This window comes from Boleophthalmus pectinirostris, unplaced genomic scaffold, assembly GCF_026225935.1.
Source record: "Boleophthalmus pectinirostris isolate CB_2022bp ecotype Guang Dong unplaced genomic scaffold, ASM2622593v1 HiC_scaffold_4, whole genome shotgun sequence".
Lineage (NCBI taxonomy): Eukaryota > Metazoa > Chordata > Actinopteri > Gobiiformes > Gobiidae > Boleophthalmus > Boleophthalmus pectinirostris.
In genome coordinates this window covers 6931196-6958695 of record NW_026571353.1, presented here as the reverse complement: position 1 = coordinate 6958695, position 27500 = coordinate 6931196, and the positions used below count along the sequence as shown (strand labels likewise).

Sequence of the window (27500 nt, the reverse complement as noted above, 5' to 3'; positions counted from 1 at the left end):
TTGTGATGTCATGTGGTAATACAGGAAGTGCCCCACTGTGTTTTTAACTTCCCAGGACTCTTGCATAGCTTTATTGAGTTCTCTTTGTTATTTGGGCAAACTGGACAAAAACAAAGAATTATATTTTTACATGGTGTAGTTTCTGAGAAAAATTATGTCTACATATGATAAAACATTCATATTATGTTTTAAAGGGCCCATCTCATGCAAAATCAACTTTTCAGAGCTTTCTACCTTCTAAGAGTGATGTGTGGGCCTTGTATATGTCGCCAAAGCGGTTTTTAGATTGATTTGGCATTATTTTTAACAAATTGTAGCGTATTTCTGCCACCCTCCCACGTGACAACGAACTAAAGCTGCTACAACGATGATGTGGCAGCTACACCTATGACACGTTTGACTTAGCAGAAGGTGCTTCACACCCGCCTACCCTCCCGCTCCACCACCTCCGCCCCGCCTCCTCCCCGCATTGGCTGACAATTCCCTCAAACTAATTGTTCTACACTGCAGTGTACATGATATAATAAGTTTATCTACTAGCATTCATTAATGCTTAACCAATCAGTAATGTTCAGCTGATGTCGATGTGGTGCTTGAGCTTCGTGCACCTCAAAGTCCTCGTCCAATTCCGGGTCCAACACATGCGGCTGAACGTGCTGTATCTCCATGATGAATAAAAGTTTATTCCTACAACTATCAGGGTGCACGTCTGTCTCCCCCTCCCTCCCTGAGATGGGCGGAGGAAGGGCGGCTCACTCAGAGCCTACGTCACGTTTGGAGGGCGGAGCCTGTGTTTTCTCAGGACGGGCGGGGGGAGGAGCAATAGTCGGTCTTTCGTAGTTCCTGTTCTGTGGTCATAACTATTGTGTAATGGATGTTCCAAAACACAAATTGTGCTTGTTTATGTGCAGAAGATACAATGTGAAAAGTTATTTTTCATGAGATGGGCCCTTTAATTATTTTGATGGAACATAAAGTCATAACTGAAAAATTATTTGCAAAAACTTTTTATTAAGTGCCTGAACAACCCAAAATGTGTTGGATATATATGTCTACATGTGTGGATGCCAGGTCCTAGGAGGTGACACTCCATCCACCTTCCAGCCCTGGAATAGCCTGAACTAAAGGTAAAAGGAGCTGTTAAGCAGAAAACTGCTTCAGGTGGAACAGAGCACTTTGAGCTGTGGAGATGTAGACAGACTAATAATAAAAGGATTACTCAAACATGTGTGAATGAAACAAAACTCCAGGTATGTTTTTGATGAGTAACAACATTCTAATCTGTCTTGAAGCTCACAAGAGTCCACTGTGTGTTATATAAGACCTTTAAATATTATTATCCTACAGAGTGTTGTGATGTCATCTGAAACACAGCGATACACACAGCACAACTCCCCGTAGTCTTCCTGTCAGTTGGCTTTTGCACAGTAGACTGAATGTGTGCTGTAACAGTGTTATTGCGGACACTTACATAGAGGATGGGGATGATGGAGGGGTCGTCACGGCGAATGATGTTGGGGACATATTCGGCCTTCGGGACTTTGGATGAAATGAGCTGTCAGCACAGAACACACACAGGCACATCGGTCACACACTGGAGCATTATATAGGAACACATGGCTACTATATTATAAGCTTTAGAGGTGCATTGCGTAACTTTTCTGGTGGCGGCACCGTCACCTGCTTGTTTCTATGGATATGTCGTTGCTCTGCCTGGCATGTTCCACAGTATGACATTAATGAGTTCTACCTTACATTTATTCAAATACAGGTGTTTTTATAAGTGATGAGTGGGGTCACCTCTCCACAGATGTGTCCTGTAACTTGGTCTAGTTTAGTCTCCATTAAGATAGAAAGGTTTAATGTCATACTGTGAAACATTCCAGACAAAGCAATAACATCTCCATGGAGAAAAGCATACGACAGAGCTTCCACCAGAAAAATTACACAATGCATCTTTAAAGCAACAATTGCCACGTTTACATAAGAGCTTACATTCCGAATAAAAATAATTTAATTCTGAATAAAATTTTTAAAAAGACCATGTAAACAATTAATTCCTAATGAAAATTATTATTCATAATTAAACTTAATTCCGAAGTAAGTGAGTGGTTTATTGTGATTTTAAAGCCAAATTTCTTGATCATGTAAACGTTTATTCTTCTTAAAAATAATTCCGGTCGTTCGGCGCATGCTCGATGGGTCGCCCGTCTGACGCAATCCAGACGATCCAACTCCACCAGCGGGATGCGAGCAGCCTTTGACTCAGTTTGTCTTCTTCTTCCCTTCTCCTCCTCAGCTGACAGATGTAAAGAGTGATGAGAGAATTCTCCAGCTGCTGCGGAAAAAGTTTGGATCGCGTTTGTGTCCGTGGCGTAACGACAAACCGAGATGACAGAAAAGCCGGTAGCAGCTGAAGTGTGTGTTTTCTTCCGGTCGACGTAAATACATTGGTGTTCCTGTCCAATCAGAAACTTCCCCACCCCCAGACATTGAGCGGAATTAAATAAAGGCGATTTAACATGTTTTCCATGTAAACCTCAATTTGGAATCATTATTTCCATGTAAACTCCAAGAATATTTTAATTCCAAACTATTTAATTCAGAACTATTAATTACATCATGTAAAACGTGGTCAGTAGTATTTTATGAACATACTTTTTGTAGATAAACGTTGGTGTCTAGAACCGAAGCAAAGTAAATAAACAGCTCACCCTTATGTAACAGATAGCCCTATGTCCTGTCAATCATCATACATATTTGCACTGTTTTCCTCACGGCCTCTTAAATATAGCTGAGAGATTTGTATTACTTTTATTTTATTTTTACTTGTACATATAACACCAGTCTCTTGCTATTTTTGCTACTTATTTAGAATTTATTATTAGCATTAGCATATTTTTTCTCTCTGTTATTATATTTTATTGTGTTGTGTGAGCTACAGTGTCCAAGTTATTTCCCTTGTGGATCAATAAAGCTTGTCTAAGTCTAAAAAAATAAATAAATAAAATAAAAAGGTAATGTTCAAGATCTATCAAGACAATAAAGCCATTTTGAAAAAGCATTTGTCCTCACAGGTATAATACTCCCTACAATGCAAGCATAGGCAGACTGGACTGAAGGAAACTTACTTTATTCTATGGGCTGCTACAATATATTCTACAACAACAGCAAAAAAAAAAAGTGCTGGATACTGTTTAAAGGTACCAGTACGGTGCCAAAAAGTGTGTTTGTGTATTTTCACGATACATCCCACGATACAAAATTTATTGCAATATTTTGTAGATGCTAAATTGTGAAAATGCAACTTTTTCCTTTTAAAATGCCTTGATAAACCACAGAATTAAGATTTATTAAGATTAAAACGTGCTTAAAAATTATGATTCTTATTATTATTTGTATTACTTTTCCTGAAGTCTGCACTATAATGGAGCAAAGGATCATGGTATATGTAGTTCACTCAGTTTTTTTTTTTTGATTAATTTTAATAATAATAATAATTTTATTATTATTACAACATAATAATAGAACCAAAACAATGACTTTAAGCAAAGAGACTTGTAATTCTGTGTGAAAGCTTATGAACATCCCGTTTTTTCTTGTCATAATTATTGCTTTTCACTTTGATTATTTGTGAAGTCATGTCTCCAAAAGGCAAGAGGCTCTTCATTCTAAACCCTCTTCACTCGTCTCGTCTCTCACCATGATTTTAGGAGGGATGAAGTCCTCTCCGTCGCAGGCCGCTCTCTCCTGCTCCCTCTCCTCCTCCCAGTCTGCGTCCTCCCCCAGGCCCTCGTCCAGAGCCCCCGTGGACGTCTGCAAGTCCCCGCCTGGGTCACACGAGAGAGAGGGAGAGGGAAGGAAGGAAGGAAGGAGAGAAAGAGAAGGAGAAGAGCGAGGAGGGAAAACAGGGTAGGACGGGGAGAGCGTGAAGAAGAGGAGGAAAGAGGGAAGTTAGAGAGAGAGGGAAGAGGGTTGAGGGTTGATTGAGGAAGCGAAAGAAAGGAGGGAGAGCGAGGGAGACGAGCGAGCGCAGATGAGGGAAGGAAGGAGAAAATGAGAGGGAGAAGAGTAAGGGGGGAGGTGGAGAAGAAAGGGAGAGGGGGAAAGGTTGTGAAGATGCGGAGAGAGAGGAAGGAGGCAGAGAGACAGAGAGAGGGAAAGACAAGAGGGAAGGAAGGAGGGAACGAGAGGGAGAACAGCAATGAGGGGATTAAAGGGTAGGAGGGGGAGGGAGAAGAGAGAAAGGGGAAGGGGGCAGAGTGAGAAAAGAGAGGGAGGTTGTGGAGACGGAGGAAGAGAGAGAGAGAGAGAGGGAGTGGGGAGCGATAAGATGGAAGGAAGGAGAGGAAGAGAGGGAGAACAGGGTTGGAGGAGGACGAGAGGGAAAAAGCGAGGGAGAGGGGGAAAGGTTGAGGAGTTAGAGAGAGAAGGAAGAGGGTTGAGAAGTGGAAAGGAAGGAGGGATGAAGGGATAGATGGAGAAAAAAGAGGTAGAGAAATGAGCGAGGGAGAAAAGATATAGGCAGGGGGGGAGAGAAGAGGAAAGGAAGGAGAGAAGCAGAGGGAGAAGAGCGAGGGGACGGACAACAGGGTAGGAGGTAGAGGAAAGAGAGAAGGGGAAAGGTTGAGAAGATGAGAGAAGAGAGAGAGAGGGGGATTTGAGAAGAGGAGGAGAGGCAAGGAGAGAGGGGGGAATGGAAGGATAGGGAGAGAAAAAGGGGAGAAGCAGAAAAGATAAAGGAAGGAAGGTGGAGAAGGAGTGAGGGAGGAAGAGGAAGAGAAGGAGGGAACAGAGAGGAAGAAGAGGAGACAGAGGTTATTAGACTTGAGGGTGCTCCTCCCTCAGCTACGACACTTCTCTGGTGGACGGTCACCATGGAGACGTTTTGTTTTGTCTAGAATGTTCCACAGTACGACATGCATCCATTGAGAATTTAAAAACATTGAAAGACATGGATTGGATCTTGGAGCGGTCTCGCCTCTCCACTGATCTGACCTGTGACTAAAACACAGACACATTACATAGTGCACGTTTCAGTTCAATCACACTTTAGTCCTTCTTTGGGGAACTCACTATTCAGACCTGATTACGTCTTGTGGTATAGATCCATGTTGTCCATTTTTACTACACCACTACAGATTATACATTATAGATTATAGATTATAGATTAGTCCCAGATCTGACTTGGCACTGTCTGTCGTATGTCTGTCTGTCGGCTTTGATTTACTTGGTTTAGACACAGTTTACACCAAGGTTTAGTCCTAGTTTAGTCCTGGTTTAGTCCTGGTTTAGTCCCAGTTTAGACCTGGTTTAGTCCTAGTTTAGCCCTGGTTTAGTCCCAGTTTAGCCCTGGTTTAGTCTTTGTTTAGACCTGGTTTCGTGCTAGTTTAGACCTGGTTTAGTCTTTGTTTAGACCTGGTTTAGAACTGGTTTAGCCCTGGTTTAGTCTTTGTTTAGACCTGGTTTAGTCCTAGTTTAGCCCTGGTTTAGTCCTAGTTTAGACCTGGTTTAGTCCTAGTTTAGACCTGGTTTCGTACTAGTTTAGACCTGGTTTAGTCTTTGTTTAGACCTGGTTTAGAACTGGTTTAGCCCTGGTTTAATATTTGTTTAGACCTGGTTTAGTCCTAGTTTAGACCTGGTTTCGTACTAGTTTAGCCCTGGTTTAGTCCTAGTTTAGACCTGGTTTAGCCCTGGTTTAATCTTTGTTTAGACCTGGTTTAGTCCTAGTTTAGCCCTGGTTTAGTCCTAGTTTAGACCTGGTTTAGTCCCAGTTTAGACCTGGTTTAGTCCCATTTAAGACCTGGTTTAGTCCTGGTTTAGTCTTTGATTTGACTTTGTTTAGACCTCGCTTAGTCCTGGTTAAGTCCCTTTAGTCTTGGTTTTGTCCTAGTTTAGACCTGGTTTAGTCCTGGTTAGTCCAAGTTAAGATCAAGTTGATTTATGATGGGTTTAGACCTTGTGTTGGTTTAAATATAGTTGTTTTAAACCTGGTTTAGTCCTGATTTAGTCCTGATTTAGACCGCAAAAATCATTCGAGATTTCAAACACCAAAACGGAAACGGAGACGAGACAGGCGGTCAGGCAGATGGACAGACACACAGATGAGTTTAAAATGGAGACGGACAGACGAAGGACAAACAGACACTGTACATCCAGTCTGAACGGATCCAACATGGACATTTGTAGAGAAAACATTCACACAGAAATGTAGATTCTTTAATTCATTATACGGAAAAAACATTAAAATCTTAAGAGCTGCTGAGTTGTGTTAATTGATTACACTTAAATGCCTAAAATGTTCCAGAGCATGTAAGTAAACATATCTATCTCATATTTATTCAATTACATATGATTTATCTTTTAAAAGCTTTAAAATAAATGCTTTCCACAGATCTGACCTGTAATTTGACAAGGTTTGTGTGTTAAAACATTATTCTTGCTTTGGATCACAGTATACAAAATGGTTGCCAGCCCAGGTGCTCATATCCCCCGAATGACGGAGGCTTTTTGCCGTAACGTTATTTAAATTCTGAGTGTGCTATGGCTTTTTTCACTTTTAAATTGCTGCTGCTTGCATTTGCACCTCTACAAGAACTTTGTCTTTTTTTGCGTTTTCTGTTTCATTTGAAGGTTTGTGTGTTAAACATGTGTGAATGAATAAAATACAACTCTGTGTTTGTGAAAATAACAGAAAATAGCAGAAAATATCATAATAGGGAATCTTTAAAGTAGCCGGAGCTTGGAGAAGTGTATCAAAACAACCTGATGACACGATCTCACACAGATGTTTCTCTGTCATGGTGCAATTTCACAGTGTCATTTTTATGGGACCTGATATGCACCTACCTGTCTCCAAAGAAATGAGACGACGCTTTGCTTTTTATGTTCCACGATATGACATTAAACTTATGTATTATGTGTCGATCTATTTTCATCATCTCATTTTGGACGTCAAGTTACAGGTCAGCTCCTCATTAACAGTAAAAATACATGCTCTTTTCAGTAAGTAAATAAATAAATAAATAAATAGCCAGTGCCTAACTATGTCTGCTCACGTGTCCTGTGTGTGTCTGTACCGTGCACTGAGGACTCACTGTCTCTGGAGTCATGCAGAGACTCGGGCTTGACGGGGGTGGGGTCACTCCAGGAGCGGCTGAAGCTCTTGGCCCGGCGGTCCACGAAGGCTGACGGAGGCGGATACAGTGTTATGAGAATGGAACCAGCAACCAGGCAATGCACAGGCAAAACATGAAGTAATGGAGCACAACTAGAGAAAGACCAGCCTAATATATCAGTTGGTAGATATATCGGGCCGATATTTACACTGTTTAGAGTATCGGCTTTCAGTCTTAAATCTCCACAAAGGCAGATATTTAATTTTGGCCGCTCTAGTGCACAAAGTCTCATTTGAAGACTTTAAGGAGATAGTTGCACTACTGTTTGACTGCACTGCTTTCTTAAAGGTTGGCAGTAAAACAGGACTTAGGGGACGTTTGTAGTAAATTTTAATTATCGTATTTTTCGGACTATAAGTTGCACGTTTCTCGTGGTTTGGGTGGTCCTACGACTTATAATCCGGTGCGACTAATATATTAAAATGTTCACACTGACAGCCACGAGAGGCTCTAGTCTTGTGTGTCAGTATCTGCTGCTCCCATTACTCCTGTACCACTGTCACTTCACCCTCTATTGCACATGTTTCCTGCAGAAAGGGCCTCTGTCCTGCTGCAAGTACTGAAATATGCAGCAGAAAACGATAATCGAGCAGCAGAAAGAAAGTTTGGAGTGAGTGAGAAAAACTTGTGAAGGATTGGCGAAAGGCGGGGATGGAGAACACAGCTTCATGGAAACCAGGAGGATGCACCATGCAACTTTCCTGGAAGTCACTGGATGGATTGACAAAGCCTGGACTTCAGTGACACCAAAACCATCCTGTCGGGATTCAGAAAGGCCAGAATAATTCTAACTGACTGACGACAGCTACACAGAAGAGGAAGCGGCGCTCTGTTTACCTCTGGAGGTCACAGAGTTGCTCAGAAGTGACACCGAGGATGAAGAATTCAATGGATTTAGTGATTTGGAGTGAGATGGAGAGTTTGGTAAACTTGTTCTGTTCTGTTGTTTATGCTATAGTTTATCTGAAGAACTGTTCATATGTGATTCTCTGTTCTATTGTTATAACTAGAACTTGCCAAAAAGTGTGACTTATAGTCCGGTCTGACTTAAATATGTTTTTTCTTCTTTACTATGCATTTTTTGGCTGGTGCGATTTATACTATGGAGCGACTTATAGTCCAAAAAATAGGGTACACAATTTGGGAAAAATACTAGTAATTAAGATCTGCCCCACATATCAGCCAAAAAATATCGGCAGATCTTATTGGTTATCAGGTTCTCTGGAGTCTAAAACAACCAGCACTGGCCATGGTCAATCTCTAGGCAAATCAAAGTGTAATGAGCTGAATGCTTTGAATATTGCAAATTAAAATCTCCAAATTATAACATAAAAAGCAAAATCATATAATATAATATAATCATATACCCCACACAAGCACAATAGGTCTCCTTTTAATTTGGTCTTGTTCCAAAATGCAAGGTGGAGAACCCACAACTGATAAAGCGTTTTATACTAAGAAATCGAGCCAGATTTGAGCTTTAATACACATTGCTTTAAATTTCATGGACTGAAGCTATAATCTGCATATATAAAAATCTTAATCACACTTGCCAGATTCAACAAAGCAGACAGACTAAGAATAGTGTGAGCTCTGTGTGGCCACCTGCTCTTCTCTAATTCTCCCATTGCCATTTCTTATTTGTTCACGGAGCGGCTTAACGCACACTGAGATCTCGACAGTATCTCCAAGCGTTTACAAAATGAGTTATTTTTACACTGTAACCTTAAAACATGGACGAGACACAGGCTAAAGATGTGTTAATGAATCCCGGTGTAGACGACATAGGTAGAGATATTTTTGTGCTTTTCTATCCATGATTTCTTTCACAAAAACAAAACCAATATACTATAAGTCACACTTTTTGGGGAAATGTATTTTATAAAATCAGAGACCAGGAACTGACATTTCATCTTGAAAGTCAAGTTCTAGTAATAACAACAGAACAGAGAACAACAGACTGAAGAGGCATGAATATGTTAACGTAACATATGAACAGTTATTCAGATAATTATAGCATAAACAAGAGAACATAAGTTTACCAAACTCTCCATCTCACTCCAAATCACTAAATCCATTGAATTCTTCATCCTCGGTGTCACTTTGAGAGATAAACCATAGATCCATGAGGTAAACAGAGCGCCGCTTCCTCTTCTGTGAAGCTGTCGTCAGACTCGGCATCAGTTCCCATCAGAATTATTCTGGCCTTTCTGAATCCCGACAGGATGGTTTCGATTGTCATTGAAGTTCAGGCTTTGGCGATCCATCCAACCCAAAACATGTTACATAGGTTTCCAAGAACAATTGATAGTCAAGGTCAGTTAAATACAATCAATCAGTGAATCTGCCCAGAGACTACAGGTGGAAATTAGCACTGATGTTACAACCTGATGTACAATGCATCTCTCCTGTTAACGTTAATGCAAAAATTGTGCACTGTCCCTGTCTCAAATAAATAAATAAATAAATCCAGTGACTTCCACGAAAGTTACATGGCGCACCCGCCCGGTTACTGTGAAGCTGTGTTCTCCATCCCCGCTTTCCGTCTGACCCTCACAAGTTTCTCGCTCACTCCAAACTTTCTTTCTACTGCTCGATTAACGTTTTCGGCTGAATATTTCACTATTTGCAGTAGGACAGCAGCTTTTTCTGCAGGAGACATGCACAGTAGAGTGTGAAGTGACAGTGGTACAGGAGTAATAGTAGTACTAGATACTGACACACAAGCCTAAAGCGCACTCTAGCAGCTGTCAGTCTGAAAATTTTAATATATAAGGTGCCCCGGAGTATAAGTCGCAGGAAACACCCAAACCACGAAAAATAGTGCGACTTATAGTGTGAACAATACGGTAGACCTTTTATAAATAAATACTGGACTATATATTCCTGTTCATATGACTGCAAAACCTCTCAATGCATTCACCTATGAGCCTTAAGCGATCCCATCTATAATCCCCGTAATCATTAGAATCTGTCAATCAAGATATGCAGAGAGCCAATTACCAGAAGTGGCCATTAAATAGGACAATTATTCAGCATTATTGACTTGTAAAAGAGCAAATGTAAACGATGCAGTAAACAGGTCAATATTATATGGAGGAAAGGCTTGGGAGTGGAGTTTATAAATCAATGTAGCTCGTAGTTTCATGTATTAAACTGCAGATGACGGTTAGACCACTTCACATCTTTTCACTAAAACGGCGTTATTGTAAGATTGTCCAAAAAAAATTTGCCTATTTTATTTTATTTTTTTAATAAACATAAAAAAAGGTTTGTAATTTGACTTCCTGGTTGGACACGAGAGGCGAATAACTGTTACCTAGCAACCATGACGTTAACAGGGGCCAAAGCTCGTCTATTTGACACAATAGTAATGATTAGACTAAAAAGCTTTATTTTATTAACTGAAGGTTTAAAGTGTCAGAAAAATGTCTTCTTTGCTCATGGATTGTCAATATTTTGGCTTTAAGTATCTGCTGATCAGTGGTGGAAGAAGTACTCAGTTTTGTTACTTAAGTAAAAGTACAGCTACAAGGGCAAAAGATTACTCATGTAAAAGTATCACATGAAAAAATCTACTTGAGTAAAACAATTAAAGTACCTGTTTAAAAATGAACTTAAAGAGTAAAAAAGTATATAGTATTGTAGAGATTTTTAGAATTATTAAAGCATCAAATGTAGTGATTTTGATAAAGAATTTAGCTGATTTTAAGATATTCAATTGAGGATTTTTTTTTTTTTTTGTCTGTTTTTGAGTTTTTGTGTGTTTGGTTTGCTCAGAAGTTGGGATTTGAACAGCAGGACTCACACCATAAAGAAAAATACTATTTACTTTTCAGTCCAGATCTAAAATAGCCTGATTCATCAGCCGCTTTCACTTCACAGAAACGCTCTTATGTATCTCTCAAGTAACTACAGAACAACTTTGCCTTAAAAGCTCTGAAACACTGAGATTTTCTGGACCAGCTACGACTAGGAAATAGTAGGGATGTAACAATAACCGAAATATTGTGATATTGTATTGTCAAAAGTCTCACAATAATATCGTGGACCATCACAATATATCGAATCACAAGTTCCTTTGCTTAAATGCATGGTTTTATAGTTGCAAGCAGCTTATAAGCAGTGGAAACTACATATCCCATGATTCATTTCAGCGCAGACAACATTAAGAAATATGTTTTTTACTTGAATTCTTAGGATTATAATAATTAGGAATAATTCACCCCAAAATCTTATCAAGGTATTTTAAAAGCAGAAACGTGTCCCATCTACAATTATATCAGCCTCTCCAAAATATCACAATAAATCCCAACCAGGATATGAGCAGAACCGATATTTTGGAGCTGATACAAGTAGCAATACCAGTATCGTATTGGTGCATCCTTAAGAGGGATTTGGAACTTATCTCTACTCCATATATTTTTGTAGCCAGGCTGGTGCCCCCTAGTGTTTCCGCTCAATTAAATTTCTCTCCAGCGACTAGGTCAGGAATCGGAATATACTAGACAGTTTGCAAGAACCCCTGAAGTTGTAAACCGCACACCAGCCAATCAGCGTAGAGCTGTGAAGCCATGACGTCAAACTCAAGCGCCTGTTTGGGCCCTTTTGTGGTACAACACAACAGTAAACAAAGCGGTCAAGATGGATGTAGACGAAGACAGACATTCTGTGTTGGCAACGATTCCAGAGACTGAGGATTTAGAGCCGGAACAAAGAGAATGTTTGGTGAATTTTATCAAGGGGAAAGACGTTATTGCCCTTCTTCCTATGGAATTTGGTGCTTTACATACGTCATGACCAAACAGCAGCGATTGGTTAAATAAAAAAAAGTACCTGCCTTCCGTCGAGCGAACGAATCCTAATGCTGCGAGGTCAGTCGGTTTCCATGAAGTGAAACCGGCTGATGAACAGGCTAGTATTTCGTATTTCGTAGTTCCCAAACTGCCATTTAAGTTATGTAATGCCAAAAGTGCTACTCCACCAAACTCAGCAATAATGAAGATAAATTAAAAAACAAAAACGTGGCTGTTTGCTGTAGGTGTTCCAATTAGTGTGAACAGGTAGAGGTGCTCTTGGAAAAAGGATCAAAACTTTAGACACAACGAAATCCAGGCACTCCAAAAGGTCAAAGTTGCATGAGGAAAAGTAGCTAAAAGACTAAAGCCAACATATTTCGACCATGACCATTTCGTTGTGTCTAGGATAAAGAAAAATAAATTGAATACCTATCATATGCACTTTAAGCTATGAAAACAACACAGTAAAAAATGTGAATGGCTGCGAGTCACAAAAGCCACCAAACGCATGAATGAAAGACCTCGTAATGAACCCCGTATTCTTCAGATCAAATTGAGGCAAAATTTCCAATTCAGGCTTCATTAAAATGCAAAAAGGCAAACCAAAGCCTTCAAGCAATCGATCCAGTCTAATGGAGACTTACTGAAATGCCATGACGGTCACACAATAATAAAAGCATGCATATATAATGAATGGGCATGCACAATGCAGGCATACATTACACCGGGACACTTACTCTGGACTTTGACTCGACGGCTGCCCACCATTCGCAGGTGTTTTCGAAAATTCCTAGAGAGAAAACAGATAGGAGGGTTAGAAATAATAAATGGTACAGAAATTTATTATTAACTGCTTCTGTTTTAAATTATCGCATTGTGTTTATGGTGTAGGTTGGTTTTGCACACCGCACCACAGTTAGCCACAGTTGCCCTGGGTCAGAGGGAAAAAGAGAAGACAACCTTCCTAAGCCTCACCAAACACCACGATTACCACGCTATCAGAGCAGTGGTATATTTAGATGAACAGTAAAAACCAGATAACTACAAGAAAATAAAAGAAAATAAAAAAATTTTAATGATCCACCCACATTCACATTCATAATACACATTCACCAAGACGGAGGCAATGCCGGGCGATCTGCCAACGGACCGTGGACGCCTGGGCTAAGGGATCAGTCTCAGGTGTCGTCCGTTTGTGTCGCTTAATGCTCCTTATAATCTGGTGTGTAGAATTCAACATTATTGATATTGTGCCTTATAATCTGAAAAATACGGTAGATCTTTCTGGAGTTTGTTACATGCATATAACAAACTGAATTATCAAAACATACCTGGTGACACGTGTCAGTTACTCGATAGGTAACTGTTGCCCAACAATGTTTGGTTCTCAGAAAGTTCTGAGCATCTTAATTTTAAGTTAGCAGAACGTTCCCTAAAGGTTAATTTTGGTTGTTTTAAGGTTAATTTGGAAATTTTATAATGGCTGGGGAAGGTTATTTTATGGTTACCTCAACGTTCCCCTAAAACAGACCTGGCATTGTCCAGCTCCTGGGCCACACTGGTTGACTCTGACCAGCCCCTTTAAACTAATCTCAAGCTGCTTTGCTTTTATATGGTGTTTTGTTTTTTGTTTTTTCATGACATTTTTTGTAAGGCAACCTCACTTTCTCATTGCTCAGTCATAACATAAACTCTTACCAGTGTCGTCAAAACAATGATGCTTTTTATAAAGCGATACAATTCATATTATGCTGAATTGAGTCAAGCATTTTGTCCAGGCCCTACATAATATTTTCTGTTTCTCATGTGGCTCCATGGGGAAAAAAAAATGCCCCTATCTTAAAATGGAAACTTTAGGAAACTTGAATATTCCCCTAACTGAAAAATGCAACCTTAAGAAAATCTTCACAGAAAGTTCCCTAAATTCATTGTACATTGTCTTCTATGTACACTACCAGTCAAAAGTTTTAGAACACTCTAATTTTTCCAGTTATTTAGTGCAAGTCGTGCAAGTCCAATGAAGAGCTTGAAATGGTACAAAGGTAAGAACTGAACAGACAGAACAAAACACAAATCCAAGCTCTGGCAAAACTATCTAAGGAAAAAAGAACATGATGGTAAAGCTTGAAAACATGGAGTGTCCAGCACAGTGTCCAGACTTAAACCCCATCGCGCTGGTTTGGGATGAACTGGACAGAAGTGTGAAGCAACCTACAAGTGCCGCACATTTATGGGAACTTCTGCAACAAACTTGGGAAGAACTTTCTGAACAATATTTGATTTCTGTTGTTAAAAGAACAAGCCACCTTTGTGTTCAGTTGTTATATCTGTCAAAAGTGGACACTTTCAGGAATCAAACGTTTAGAATATGATTTGGTCAACAATAAAAAGTAAACAGTTAAAAAAAATTGGAAAAAGTATGGTGTTTTAAAACTTTTGACCAGTAGTGTACATGTACTGCACGAGCTAAGAAACAACCAGGGAAATATTCAATCATATTAGACCAGCGGCAACTCCACACTCATGTACCATACTGTCACCATTTTGGACGGTTAAAGTAAAACTTGCACAATCTTCAGCAAATACTAAATTACTAGACACCCCTGAACATCTCCTAGCCCCCTCTTCCACACAAAACAGAAATCAGATCAAAAACAGACAAAAAAGTTACACATGCAAACATTGTGAACATAGTAAACACTGTGAATGAAATCGAAACATTTCTCCAACTACACTACTAGAACGTGAACTATTTTGTAACTTACATACATTTGGACTTAGGAGGTGCAGTTATGTTCAACTTTTGAGGCGATTTATCTAGTTTCCGCTCCTCTCCTATAGCTCCTGACATGCCAGACTGGGCTGATCAGCGATGCTCCTAAAATAGTGCATGACTCAGAGCGAGAGGCGAGGATCCAAGTGACAGGAGCTTTTAAAACCGCTGCCACGCCGTCGACTCACGCCGCATCGTGTCGTGTCCCTGCGCCGCAAAATATAGCCTCATTTAGTCCGGACACTGGGCGGGTGATTGACAGGTGCGGTAGTGAGAGACTCCACATGATTTGCATAGAGCTCCCTTCGCACATGCTCAGTAGGGTGTGTGCAAGTGCCAATCATGTTAGTAGTGGAAAGGTGCATACGGAATTGACTGCACTTTGGTTAGAAACTTTTTTTATATTTATTTTTTCCTGAATAAATCTTTCCATGAAAAAAACTGCAGCTGAACTCATGTTTATTTAAAGGTACATTGTGGAACTTTCCTGGTGGAGGGTTCGTCAAATACTTTTCTCTGTGGAGATGTTACTGCTTTAAAATGTTTCGCTGTGTGGCTTTAATCTTTTCTATCTTCATGGAGACTAAACCAAACCAAGTTACAGATCAGATCTCTGTTTTTCTAGTTATCTTTGAGATATAAAACCATATGTCATTTAATAAATATAAGTTAGGGCTGTTTAAGGTCATACTGTGGAACATTCAATGGTAGAGCAATGACATATCCATAGAAACAAGCAGGTTTCATAGTATACTTTTAAGTATTTATCTTAAAGCCACACTCTGTAGCTTTTCTACTGGAAAGCTTGTTGTTTTGCCTAAAATGTACCACAGTATGCCATTAATCTTGTATTAGTTTAGCACTTTTACAATTAAAGGTGTTTTTATTGCTCAGAAACGCTTTGGAAAATATGTATTATTACAGTGAGCAATGTCAGCTCTCCACAGATTGGATCTTACTTGTCTCCATGGAGATAGAAACATTTAATGCCATACAGTGGAACACTGAAAACTAAACAATAAAACGGTATGTGTTTTTATTTATCTTCTATATTGAACACATTTAGCTTTTATCTATTTTAAATTTAAGGGCCCATACTCTACCATTTTCTGTTGTTGTTTCCTCATCAAAAACATACTTGGATTTGTGTTCAGTTTCATTCACATGACAAACATGTGTGAATGAAAGAAAACACAACTCCAGGTCTGTTTTTGATGAGGTACCAAAGTGCTACAAAACATGCTTAAAGCTGCGTTCAGACCGCGGCCTCAAAATAGGCGCTGGATGCTTCTAGTTGGACGCCTTTGCATGTGAGTTCAGACGCCCCCGACGCTGCAGTCTGTGAGCGCCTTGTTTTCCCAGTTCAGAAAGTGGCTTTAGTGTATTTATTACATGAACCATCAGCGAAGATGATCGGCAATTGCGGTTTATACGTACCATATTTTCCGGGCTATTAGGCGCTCTGGATTATAAGGTGCACTGTCATTAAATGGTCTACTTTCGAACTCTTTTCACAAATAAACCGCACCAGACTTTAAACGCAACACAACAGTTGGATGGCTCAGTCAGACTTTGTCTGACGCGTTCACGGTGACTCTGGGCTTTGTTCAGTTGTGGCGTGTAGGGAGGGTGCTGTCTGGGACCAACGGATTGTCGGCGTGTTTGCAGTGACTCAGTTGTTCAGTTGTGGCTAGAAGTGGCACATTGCACTCACTTTTTCGGTTTGTTCCTCCGTTCCGTTCCTCGTCGGCGTGGAGTGATGAGTGTGTCTGCAGGTGTTTTTCACTGTGCGGTCGCTGTCTGCTCCGTGTGTGTTTGCGTGCGCTGCGGGTGGTGCGGCTTTGTAGTTTATTGAAGTCGTGCTGGGACACCCGAGTGGATTCGTGTATAGGGCGCTCTGGATTGCGGGGCACACAATCGTTTTTTGATGGGGTTGAAGGCTTAAGAGCACGTCTAATAGCTTGGAAAATACGGTATAAATTTAAACTCCACTAATGACACGGTGTAGATTTGTTGTTATGGTGTTGGTGGCTCCCAGGTCTTTCTTTTTCTTCTCTGTCTTCCAAATAATAACATCGCTGACGCCTGAACGCTCAAAACGCACCACGTCGACGCCAGATTCTCATTGCGCTGACGCCTGAAAACACGCACTGCAAACACGCCCTGGACACGCGTCCACATCGACTCTGCATGTAAACTGGACGGTCTGAACACAGCTTTAAACTCATAAAAGTCAATTTTGCGTAATATATGACATTTAATTGCCCTCTCCATGGGGTCTTCTTGTATGCCATTTCCACCTTTCAGATATATATTTGTTTTCATATAGAGACAGCACATTGAAAAGTCTTCTGCTTTCTAAGAAACACAATCCATTAGCTGCATTTAAACACACACCACAAACACACACACACACACACACACACACACACAGATGAATGACATGTTTGGGCCTTGGTGGAAGCGCTCTCTGTATAAAAACATTGATCTGATCCGTGGCAGTGAAGTATTGACAAAGGCATTTCACACTCGGGGCGTTTGTGATGAACACAGATTAAAAGTGTCAGCGCTCCCCTGAGGATCCACCGAGGGGCGCTGGAGCGAGGACAGCCAACCAACAACTCATCACAGGGAGGAAAATGTTTGGGTTCGGTGGTATTTCATTTACTGGTAACAATATTGTAAGACTGACATATTCTTAAAGATTAAAAAAGCATGTTACTTGTAAAGAAAAAGAATGTCATAATTATAATTTGGTGTTTTGGTTCTCAAGACGATTACCCAATCAGAAAACAGAATAAGCCTCCCCTTTGCCAGTTTCAAAGGTTAAATCCGGTTGGTTTAAACCTAAAAGGACTGTCCTTTATCTGCAGGTTTAGGCACAACCCAGGTTCAACTGCAAAAACATTTAAGAGCGAGGGCTACATAAAGTTCCTTTAAGTAAGTTGAACTTACAAAAATCGTGGTGTTTTTCTGCAAATGATTAAAGAATACAAAAGCTTAAATGAGCTGAATTTGTTGTGTTAACAGAAAATAGACCAAAAGGCACTACGCACTGTACTGCCGATTTGCAGTGTTGGGAGTAACAGATTACATGTACCGGCGTTACGTAATCAGAGTACAAATTATGAGTAACTGTATTCGGTTACAGTTACTGTTTCCATGAGTGGTATTTGGATTACAGTTACTTTGTTGAAATAAATGGATTACACAGCGGTATTTTCCTGTTTTCACATTTTGGGCTAATTTTTTTTTTTCCCCTTTTTTTTTTTCTTCTCAGTAATTCCACTCATTGCCAGATACTAAACCAGGTCTAAACTAGAGCTAAACCAGATCTAAACCAGGACTAAACCAGATCTAAACCAGGACTAAAACAGGACTAAACAGACAGGACTAAAACCAGATCTAAACCAGATTAAACCAGGACTAAACCAGGACTAAACCAGGAACTAAAAACAGGACTAAACCAGATCTAAACCAGGATAAACCAGGACTAAACCAGGACTAAACCAGACTAAACCAGATCTAAACCAGGACTAAACCAGGACTAAACCAGGACTAAACCAGGACTAAACCAGGACTAAACCAGATCTAAACCAGGACTAAACCAGGACTAAACCAGGACTAAACCAGGACTAAACCAGGATCTAAACCAGATCTAAACCAGGACTAAACCAGGACTAAACCAGATCTAAACCAGACTAAACCAGACTAAAACAGGACTAAACCAGATCTAAACCAGGACTAAACCTAAACAGGACTAAACCAGGACTAAAACAGGACTAAACCAGATCTAAACCAGGACTAAACCAGATCTAAACCAGGACTAAACCAGGACTAAACCAGGACTAAACCATGGTCTAAACCAGGTCTAAACCAGGACTAAAATCCATGCTGCGTGGACGTGTCTCCTCCTCTTCTATCAGTAATATTTTTAATACAGTTAAGTAAAGTCTGGGCTTTTTATTTTCTTTTAGCAAACAAAACTTCTTATATGAAGATATCCGAGTCTTTGCTTCTCTACAGCAAATCAAATAATCCAAAGTATTCAGATTACGTTACTCACTTTAAGTAATTTAATGGATTATGTTACAAACTACATTCTGGGGTGTGTAATCTGTAATCTGTAGGGGATTACATTTTAAAAGTCACCTTCCCAACACTGGCATCTGCATCTAGGGACTGTTTAAAGAGCCCATGTTACACAATATTCTGTTATAATGTTGTTTCTTCATCAAATCATATCTGGAGTTGTGTTTTGTTTCATTCACACACGTTTAACACAAAAAAACCTCTTCATATTTAGGCCAAGTTCTTTTCTCAAGCAGAAAACTGGTAGTAGGACGTGCTGCTCTATGTTTTCAAAAAGGTAAAAAGCTGTTCACTTAAAAGCAGCTACTTATTAGTCTGTCTGCATCCCTAAAGCTCAGACTGTGTTTTAGGGACGCAGACAGACTAATAATAAAGGTTTACTCAAACACAAATGAAGCAAAACACAACTCCAGGCATGTTTTTAATGAGGCAACAATGATGTAAGATGGTGGAAAGCTCACAAGAATCAATTTTGCAGAATATAGAAGCCCATATTACACCATTTCCTGATCTATTTTATAATGTTTCCTGGGACCAAGTCTTTGTTTTGCAAGTCTCAAGTCAAGTCTCAAGTTTTTAATCTCAAGTCCGAGTCAAGTCCCAAGTCGAGTCTCGAGTCACTGGCCCATAAGTCCAAGTCAAGTCCAAGTCGTCATTTCAAGTCTTTAAACCAAAAAAGTACCAAATATAGCTTCAATTTTTGCAATTTATGTTTTTTAGGACAAACTGTACTTAAAAAAATCATAGTATATTCATATATGAGTATTTATAAAGTATATAGAGTTGTAGAAATTGTGTTATTTTTTTCCTTTTTAAATGTCTTGACAAGATCTTAGAGTGAATCATTACAGTCAGAATAGTAAGAATTAAGATTTAAAAGTGCTTCTCAAGTCACAGGCCTCAAGTTCGAGTCAAGTCCAAAGTCATTGACCTTCAAGTCCAAACCGAGTCCCAAGTCTTAGTCCATTTTATGAAGTCAAGTCTCAAGTCCTAAAAATAGTGACTCAAGTCTGACTTGACTCCAAGTCACGACCTGCAAGTCTCATCCTCTGACAAACAGACCTGGAGTTTTGTTTTGTTTCATTCACACATGTTAAACACACAAACCCTGCAGATTTAGGTTGTGTTCTCCTCTCAAACAAAAAACTCTCTATGTCGTGTGGTAATACAGGATGTACATGTTTTACATAACCACACATAACGTTTTAACCATAAAAGACAGAGATTGCCAAAGATTGTAGTAAGTCAAGATGGTTGACACCTCTGAGCGTCTGTGCTCATAGCATTTGATAAAACAGGCCTAAGTACCGGTATTCCTCAAGTAAATTACAAATTACGCATCTCGGTGTACATAATTGCACATCCCTTACTATTTTTATTTGAAAAGTTTTTTTCACTTGCAAATGATACATAATACACCCAACAGGACGTAAACAGCCTAGTGCCGAGCAATGAATCGGGTGCACGCGTGTGCGCGCAGATGCCCGCTTGGCGTAGACCCGGCACACATTTGTGTGCCAGGGCATTTGTTGTTTTGTGCACAGAGGATAAAGACCTCCAGGAAGGCTACCAGAAGAAAGAAGAAAAGAAAGAACAGAAATGGTGCACAAAAGCATCACTTTCCTTGCTGAAAGCAGTGGCGATGGTAACGGAGCCTGGCAGTGATGCAGAGTCCAATGTGGACATTTTTTATACAGATGAAGAGTTGGATTACCTGGAGGGTCTGGACCATATTGAAGAGTAAGTAGCAAATATTTCATAGCCATTTAGAGCAAACATCACAAAGGATGTATAGCACTTCATTAGGGGATAAAAGGGGGAGTTTTAATCGCAAAATTAAGAAAAAAAATCCAGACGAGGACAAATGTACCAAAAATGTCCTTAGGTCTGGAAGGGTTAAACTCCATACACTTTCACTAAAATCATTTAGATAATTTCACTCCTGGAACTGCCAATCTCTGCTGAACAAAAGAGAAAAAGTAGCTGTTAACTCGAACTGCCACTTGATGACATTACAAGGTGGAAGAGAGCATTTTGAGCTTTGGGGATGCAAAAACACAACTCCAGGTCTGTTTGTGATGAAGAAACAACATTAAAACACAGATCAGAAAATAGCGTTGCATGAGCTCTTTAAGCTACATGAATGCCCAATTTCTTTTATAAATTTCCTCTCATGTAAAGATCTAAACCACAGACAGTTTGAGTTTTTCGCATTCATGGCGAACACGGATCACACAAGACGCACAGGACTGTCACATGTGGTACCTCTCCATCGCAGTGGCCGCCTCCTGCTCTCTTTTTCCTCCTCTTTCTCTCAGCAATGCCCCGGAAAGCCCTGCCAGGACGTCACAGCGGTTATCAGGGGGTCAACACAAGAATTTGGACACAAACAGAAGAAGTGTGTTTTGGGCTCGTTTTTTATAGTGCGTGAACTCAAACATGGAGAATTAAATCTGGTTGCTCAATTTAAGTCATGGCATGTCCATTTGGTGAATTTACTGTACACCTTTTACACAGTTTTCTTTAAAGTATGTAGGAGGTGGTGGTCAAAAATACAGTCGTGGAAGAAGTACTCAATTTTGTAACTGAAGTAAAAGTACAGCTACTATATCAAAAAAGTAAAAGTATTTTGCACAGACTTTTTTAAATTTATTAATTTTGATAAAAATTTGAGCTGAATTTTCTTCAACAGAAACAACTAAATCAATAGTTTTTTCTAGCCATTTTTATTTGTATATTTTTGCTCAAATTATGAATAATAAATAATTGTAACTTTTCTGTCCTGTTGTAATGTAGTGGAGTAAAAGTAAAAAGTATCCACTTTAAAATGTGCTCAAGTAAAGAAAAGATATCTAGAATTTAGTCTTAGGTGCAGTACGTTATAGGGGTGTGCAAAAATATTAAAATATCAATATATCGTATTGTTTAATGTGATGATACAGTATCGATATCATGGGCTGCTGTATCGATATATCACCAAGAGTATTTTTTGGTATATTTTATCAAATTATGTTGCTACAGCTACAGTTTTGTTGCTTGTTCAAAGGAAACTAATTCATTTAGGCAAAACATTTGACATTTTCACTGTTTTGATGACTAAAATGTTTGTGTTTCATATGAACTTTGCACAAGAAGTGGTTTAACAAAGACTTTTAGTATCACATGCACGATTTTGCCTTTATTATTTTATTGAACCGTATCGAATCAATTTGACCTATACTGTATCGAATCGAAAGCTCACTGTATCGTGTTATGTATCGTATAATGGCTTATATATCAAGATATGTATCGTATAATGGCTTATATATCGAGATATGTATCGTATAATGGCTTATATATCGAAATATGTATCGTATAATGGCTTCTGTATCGAGGTACGTATTGTATAATGGCTTCTGTATCGAGATATATGTATCATATAATGGCTTCTGTATCGAGGTATGTATCGTATAATGGCTTCTGTATTGAGATATGTATCGTATAATGGCTTCTGTATCGAGGTACGTATCGTATAATGGCTTCTGTATCAAGATATTGTGGCCTGTGTATGGAGGTATGTATTGTATCAGCAATTTTTTAAATGATACCCTGCCCTGGTACTTTACTACTTTTACTTTATGTCCCACCATTGCAAAAAATAGGACTAAGACACTACAAAGGCAAAACAGAGATCTTAAATTGAGAATTTTGTCAATTTTTTATTTATTTATTTTTTATATTTCAAGTGAAAATTGGATTCTAAACATGCAGCGTATAACTTATCTGGTGGAGGGTCACGCTGGTTTCCGTGGAGCTGGAGTATTTCTTTGCCTACAATGTTGCACTGTATATTACTAATCCTTATTAAAGTTGCTGGTCAGATCTGTGGAGAGGCAAGCCCACTCACAGTAAGCAGGCATGTTTTTCAATGAAATGAAGTGAAACGATTATTAGATAGAAAGGTTTAAGGTTTTATGTGGAATGTGACGTTCCATTCTGTGTACATGTAAGGCCTAAACTGTTCCTTTTTTTAAAAAAATCAAAACGTTTTCAAACCAAGACGGGTCTTATTTTCATAATTTTAAGTGGACAGACATTCAGATTTACTTCCCATTGATTCAATTGAGTTCAGACACATTGTTTTGATTGTAGTTCAGGTTAGTATCGACATACAGGGTTAGTCGGAGTTTAGTAAGCCGGAGTTGGGGTTAGGAGCGAGACAGGGTTAATCCACCAAGGCAGAAACATGAGGGTAACTACGGCAACCACATAAACTGTACACTATGCACACACACACACACGCACACGCACACTCACACAGAAGGATTCAATACAGTAACACTGAACAGCACTTTTAACATTACAACAAGATAAAACACATTAACTGAGAAGGTAAAGGCACAAACTTTTTCACTTGTTCCACCACAACTTGCTAACAAAGTCTTCCACCCGGGGACTATTTCTTTGGGCATAAAACACAACCTTTAGAAGCACAGAGCTATATACAAGCCATTGCCGTCCTTATAAAATGAAGACAACATTAAAATCCATAGAGCGCCCTATTGCACTGACATCCCTGGTGATGAAGTGCTGGGAAAAAGCCATTATAGCACCAACTTTTTACCTTATTATTGACCCAATGCAGTTTTCATATTAGTCCTCCAGAGCAGTTGTAGATGCAGTCCCCAACATTGATAAAACTTCCAAAACCTCATCAGCTTAGACTAGGAATTTTCACAGTTTGAAGTGCATAAGACTACACATGATTTCAGCTGAGATGACTTACGTAAAAGGTAAAACCACAACTGTTACCACGCGAGCAACCATAATTTTGTTACATGAAAGTTTTGGCTACGTTTATATGATGATGGTCTGAACAAAAGACGCAAAAGTGCTGTCACGTCTTCACTTTTTATTCCGTGTTTAGAGGAGCATTTTCAGGAGGAAATCTGCGTGCATACGGTGACGCAAAAGTGTGTGGAATTTGATTGGGTTTGCATGCCAGGTTTCTGCGTACTGTATGTATGTGACTTAAACGCGTACGCGACGTGAGCAGATGTGATCAGAGTTTTGCATCTTGGGCAGTGTAGACGGAAACGCTACAGCGGAGCGTATTTTCTTTTCCACTCTGGAGGGTGGTTTCAGATTTTTGTTTTTTTAAGCCCCAAAAATGCCGTCACCGTCTAAACAAAAGGCACTTCTGATAAAATATTTTGTTGTTTTTTTATCCGCAAGTGTTCTCATGTAAACAGGCCTTTAAACTATGTGCATAGTATTTCCTGTGTTGATGACATAGATGGAGGGTTTGTTTTTTTCCCCTTTTCTTTTTGCACACTTTGTACAATTACGATTTGAATCAATTTACATCAAAGTCAGAGCGGGGACTCCTCGTCTTTCAAGTGGCGGAAGTGCTTTGCATTTTCATTCTTATCATATTCTACTTCAATTCCATTTCACTAGCAAGGACCACACCATAACAACAGAATACAAGAACGATATTTATTGACGGTGGATCGATGCGATGGCTGGGGGGAGACTTAGGGTGGGGGGCTCCGTTTCCAATCCACAATGGTCACGCAGCTGATTCGGAACCCGCCTTACTTAAAGATGGTGTCACGAGGACGGAGAGAGGGGTTTGAGAGTGCCGGGATTGTCAGTATAAATAGGGCTTCTGGGTAATTGAAGGTGTGGTTCAGATAATCTGTGGTTGGCTGGAGGAGGTTGAGGCGTGGTCCAGCTCCTGAACCTCAGTTACTCATATTAACTCCATCTGTATAGTTATCCAACTAACTGCAGAACAATAACAGCTTTGCAAGTAAGAAAGTCAGGAGTAAACATGTTTCATAATAATACTCGATTTCACAATTCGGCAACTTTTCAAATTCTTGATTATTAAAAACTTGAATTCATCAAATGAATTAGATTAAATTGTCCAACCCTAGTAAAGATATTCTGATTTAGTATCATATTGTATTTTCTTCTCAGTGATTTTCCCCATAAACTACCCCATAACTTTCCTGGTGGAGGGTCGGTCAAATACTTTTCTCCATGCAGATGTTATTTCTTTATCTGGAATGTTCCACAGTAAGACATCTTTCTATCTTCATGGAAAACAAACCAACCAAGTTACAGGTCAGATCTGTGGAGAGGCGACCCCGCTCACAGTCAGAATGTTTGTTTTTCTAAGGATTTTTATGCTATAAAACCACCTGTAATTGAATAAATGTAAAGCAGAGCTGTTTAATGTCACACTCAGTGTTGGGGAAGTTAGTTTAAAAAAAGTAATGTTTGCTCATTATTTCTTTAAAAAGTAATCCCTTACTTTACTTAGTTACCCTCTATGGAAAGTAACTATTTTTATGTTACCTGTTACTTTGGAAACTTTTTCATGGTAAACTATATCTAAGGCTAAATCCTTAGAACTTAGAAGAATTTAAGTGGATGTTAAACCGTTAGGTAAACGGATGGGGTCTGCACTAGGGGTGTGCAAAAATATTGAAATATCGATATATCGTATCATTTAATGTAATGATATCGATATCGTGGGCTGCTGTATCGATATATATCGTCTATTGAGTATTTTTTGTGTATTTTACTAAATGATTTTGTTACAGCGCTACAGTTTTGTTGTTTGTTTAGTGGAAGGAAACTCATTGACAGCAAAAAGGTTCGTTAAAATTAAAATTAAGAATATTTGACTTTATCTGAGTCGACTCTACCAATGGAATAAGTGTTTTTCTACATTCAAGCGACATTCAATTTCATTTCTTATTTTAAGGGTTGTTGTTTTTCTTTTTTTAAGTGTAGCAAGTTGTATTTTCATATTTTAAGAACAAAAAATTGTATTCCGCTGATAGATAATTTAACTAGTCAAGGGGAATTTACTCAAATCATGATAAAACTTTCTTAATTCAAGTCATCTTAACTTGGCTAGATTACATTTTTTGCAGTGCATGCGACACATTTGGCATTTTCACAGTTTTGAGGATTAAAATGTTTTTGTTTCATATTCACTTTGCACAAGAAGAAGTGGTTTAACAAAGACTTTTAGTATCACAGCCATGATTTAGCTTTTATTTTTATTGAACGGTATCAAATCAATTTGAAATATATCGTATCGAATCGTAAGTTCACTGTATCGAAATATGTATCGTATCGTGGCCTATGTATCGAGGTATGTATTGTCTCGGCATCTTCTTAATGATACCCAGCCCTCGTCCGCACAGTCTGCCTGAGGGATTCAACTCGGCGGGCAAGGGATGGGCGCTCGGTGCAGGAGGATGCCCTTGAGGGACCTCTCCCCGGGTGTCGCTGGCCCCCGCCAAGCGCACTTCCTCCGAGGCATTGCACCGTGACCAGCTCTGGGTCAGCCAGGAAAGGTGAAGGTGGCATGACTCTCCGGTTGTGTGCTTTACAGCTCCTCCCGCCCAGACCTCGCACGCTTCCAAGGGCTGTGGGATCAGTGTCCGCTGTGCCCGGAGCGACTGCTGAACGGGACGGACTGTATGTCGCCAGGGCGGGGACCAGAACGTACACAGAACGATGCACTGAATTGAAAAAGGAACTACATTTCGTCACCAAATATTTAGTCAATTCCGTGTTACACTATTTTTACCCCAAAAAAGTAGTTATGTTACCACCCAACACTGGTTATACTGTAGAACATTTCAGGCATTTGAGACACCCTCCACCAGAAACGTTACATAGTGCACCTTACAAATCTAAAATAATGTACTAATAAACCAACTAAAGCACGACAACTCTACTGCTGATGATGACAGAACATAAACCGCACTGTATTTCTGGATCAGCTGTCCACTGCCCCTGACACTGACAGGTTAAAAGGACACACTCGTTTTCATTGGGGACATCAGGCTGTCTCTGCAGTGGACGTGTGTGGACAGAGTGGACATGCCCAGAGGGGACAGTAATGGCTCTGACACATGTCCCAAACAATGGAGATCTCCACAGACAGGCCAGATATGGGCAGACTAAGAGGGAGACAGTTTTACAGGGATAATAGTGGCAAACGTGTTTTACATCAGTATTACGTCATATACAAGGTAAAGAGTCTGAAATAAGTTACATCATGGGTGAATGTTCGAGTTAGTTAAAGGTGCATTGTGTAACTTTTATGGTGGAGGGTCAGTCCAATATTTTTTTCCGTGGAGATGTTCTTGGTATTAAACATTTCTATATTCATGGAGACCAAACCAGACCAAGTTACAGGCCAGATCTGTGGAGAGGCAGGCAGAATACCTGTTTTTCTAGATATTTTAGCCCTAAAACCACCTCTAACTGAATAAATGTAAAGTAGATCTGTTTAATGTCATACTGCGTAACATTCCAAGCAGAGCAATGACATTTCCATAGAAACAAGAAGGTGAAGGACAAAGGGCATGATGACACTGTTCTATAAAACGTTTATGGAGTCAGTTTGAACTTTTTTATTGGTCTCATATTTTGGGAGCGTCTCTGCTAAAAACAACAACTCCCTGAATCAGTTGGTTAAATGGGCGAGTGAGGTGATTGTCCATCCTCAGAGCAGCCTGGACTCTCTGTACTCAAGACAGCGGATGTCCCTGAGTATTCTAAAAGACGTACAACATCCACTAAACTCAGAGTTTCAGCTGCTTCCCTCTGGTCAGACAGAGTTTTAGTCCCAAGATCTAGAATGAA

General features: G+C 39.6%; 1 protein-coding gene across 1 annotated transcript in view; it reads right to left on the bottom strand.

Moving 5' to 3' along the window:
* Positions 1-27500, bottom strand: part of nsmfb (NMDA receptor synaptonuclear signaling and neuronal migration factor b) — a 145311-nt gene that overhangs the window by 49794 nt on the left and 68017 nt on the right. The window contains exons 8-11 of the mRNA XM_055161716.1: positions 12715-12767; positions 7098-7187; positions 3703-3830; positions 1472-1555 (exon numbers count right to left, since the gene is read on the bottom strand). Coding sequence (XP_055017691.1) covers positions 1472-1555; positions 3703-3830; positions 7098-7187; positions 12715-12767 — 355 coding nt within the window. The remainder of the gene's footprint in view (positions 1-1471; positions 1556-3702; positions 3831-7097; positions 7188-12714; positions 12768-27500) is intronic.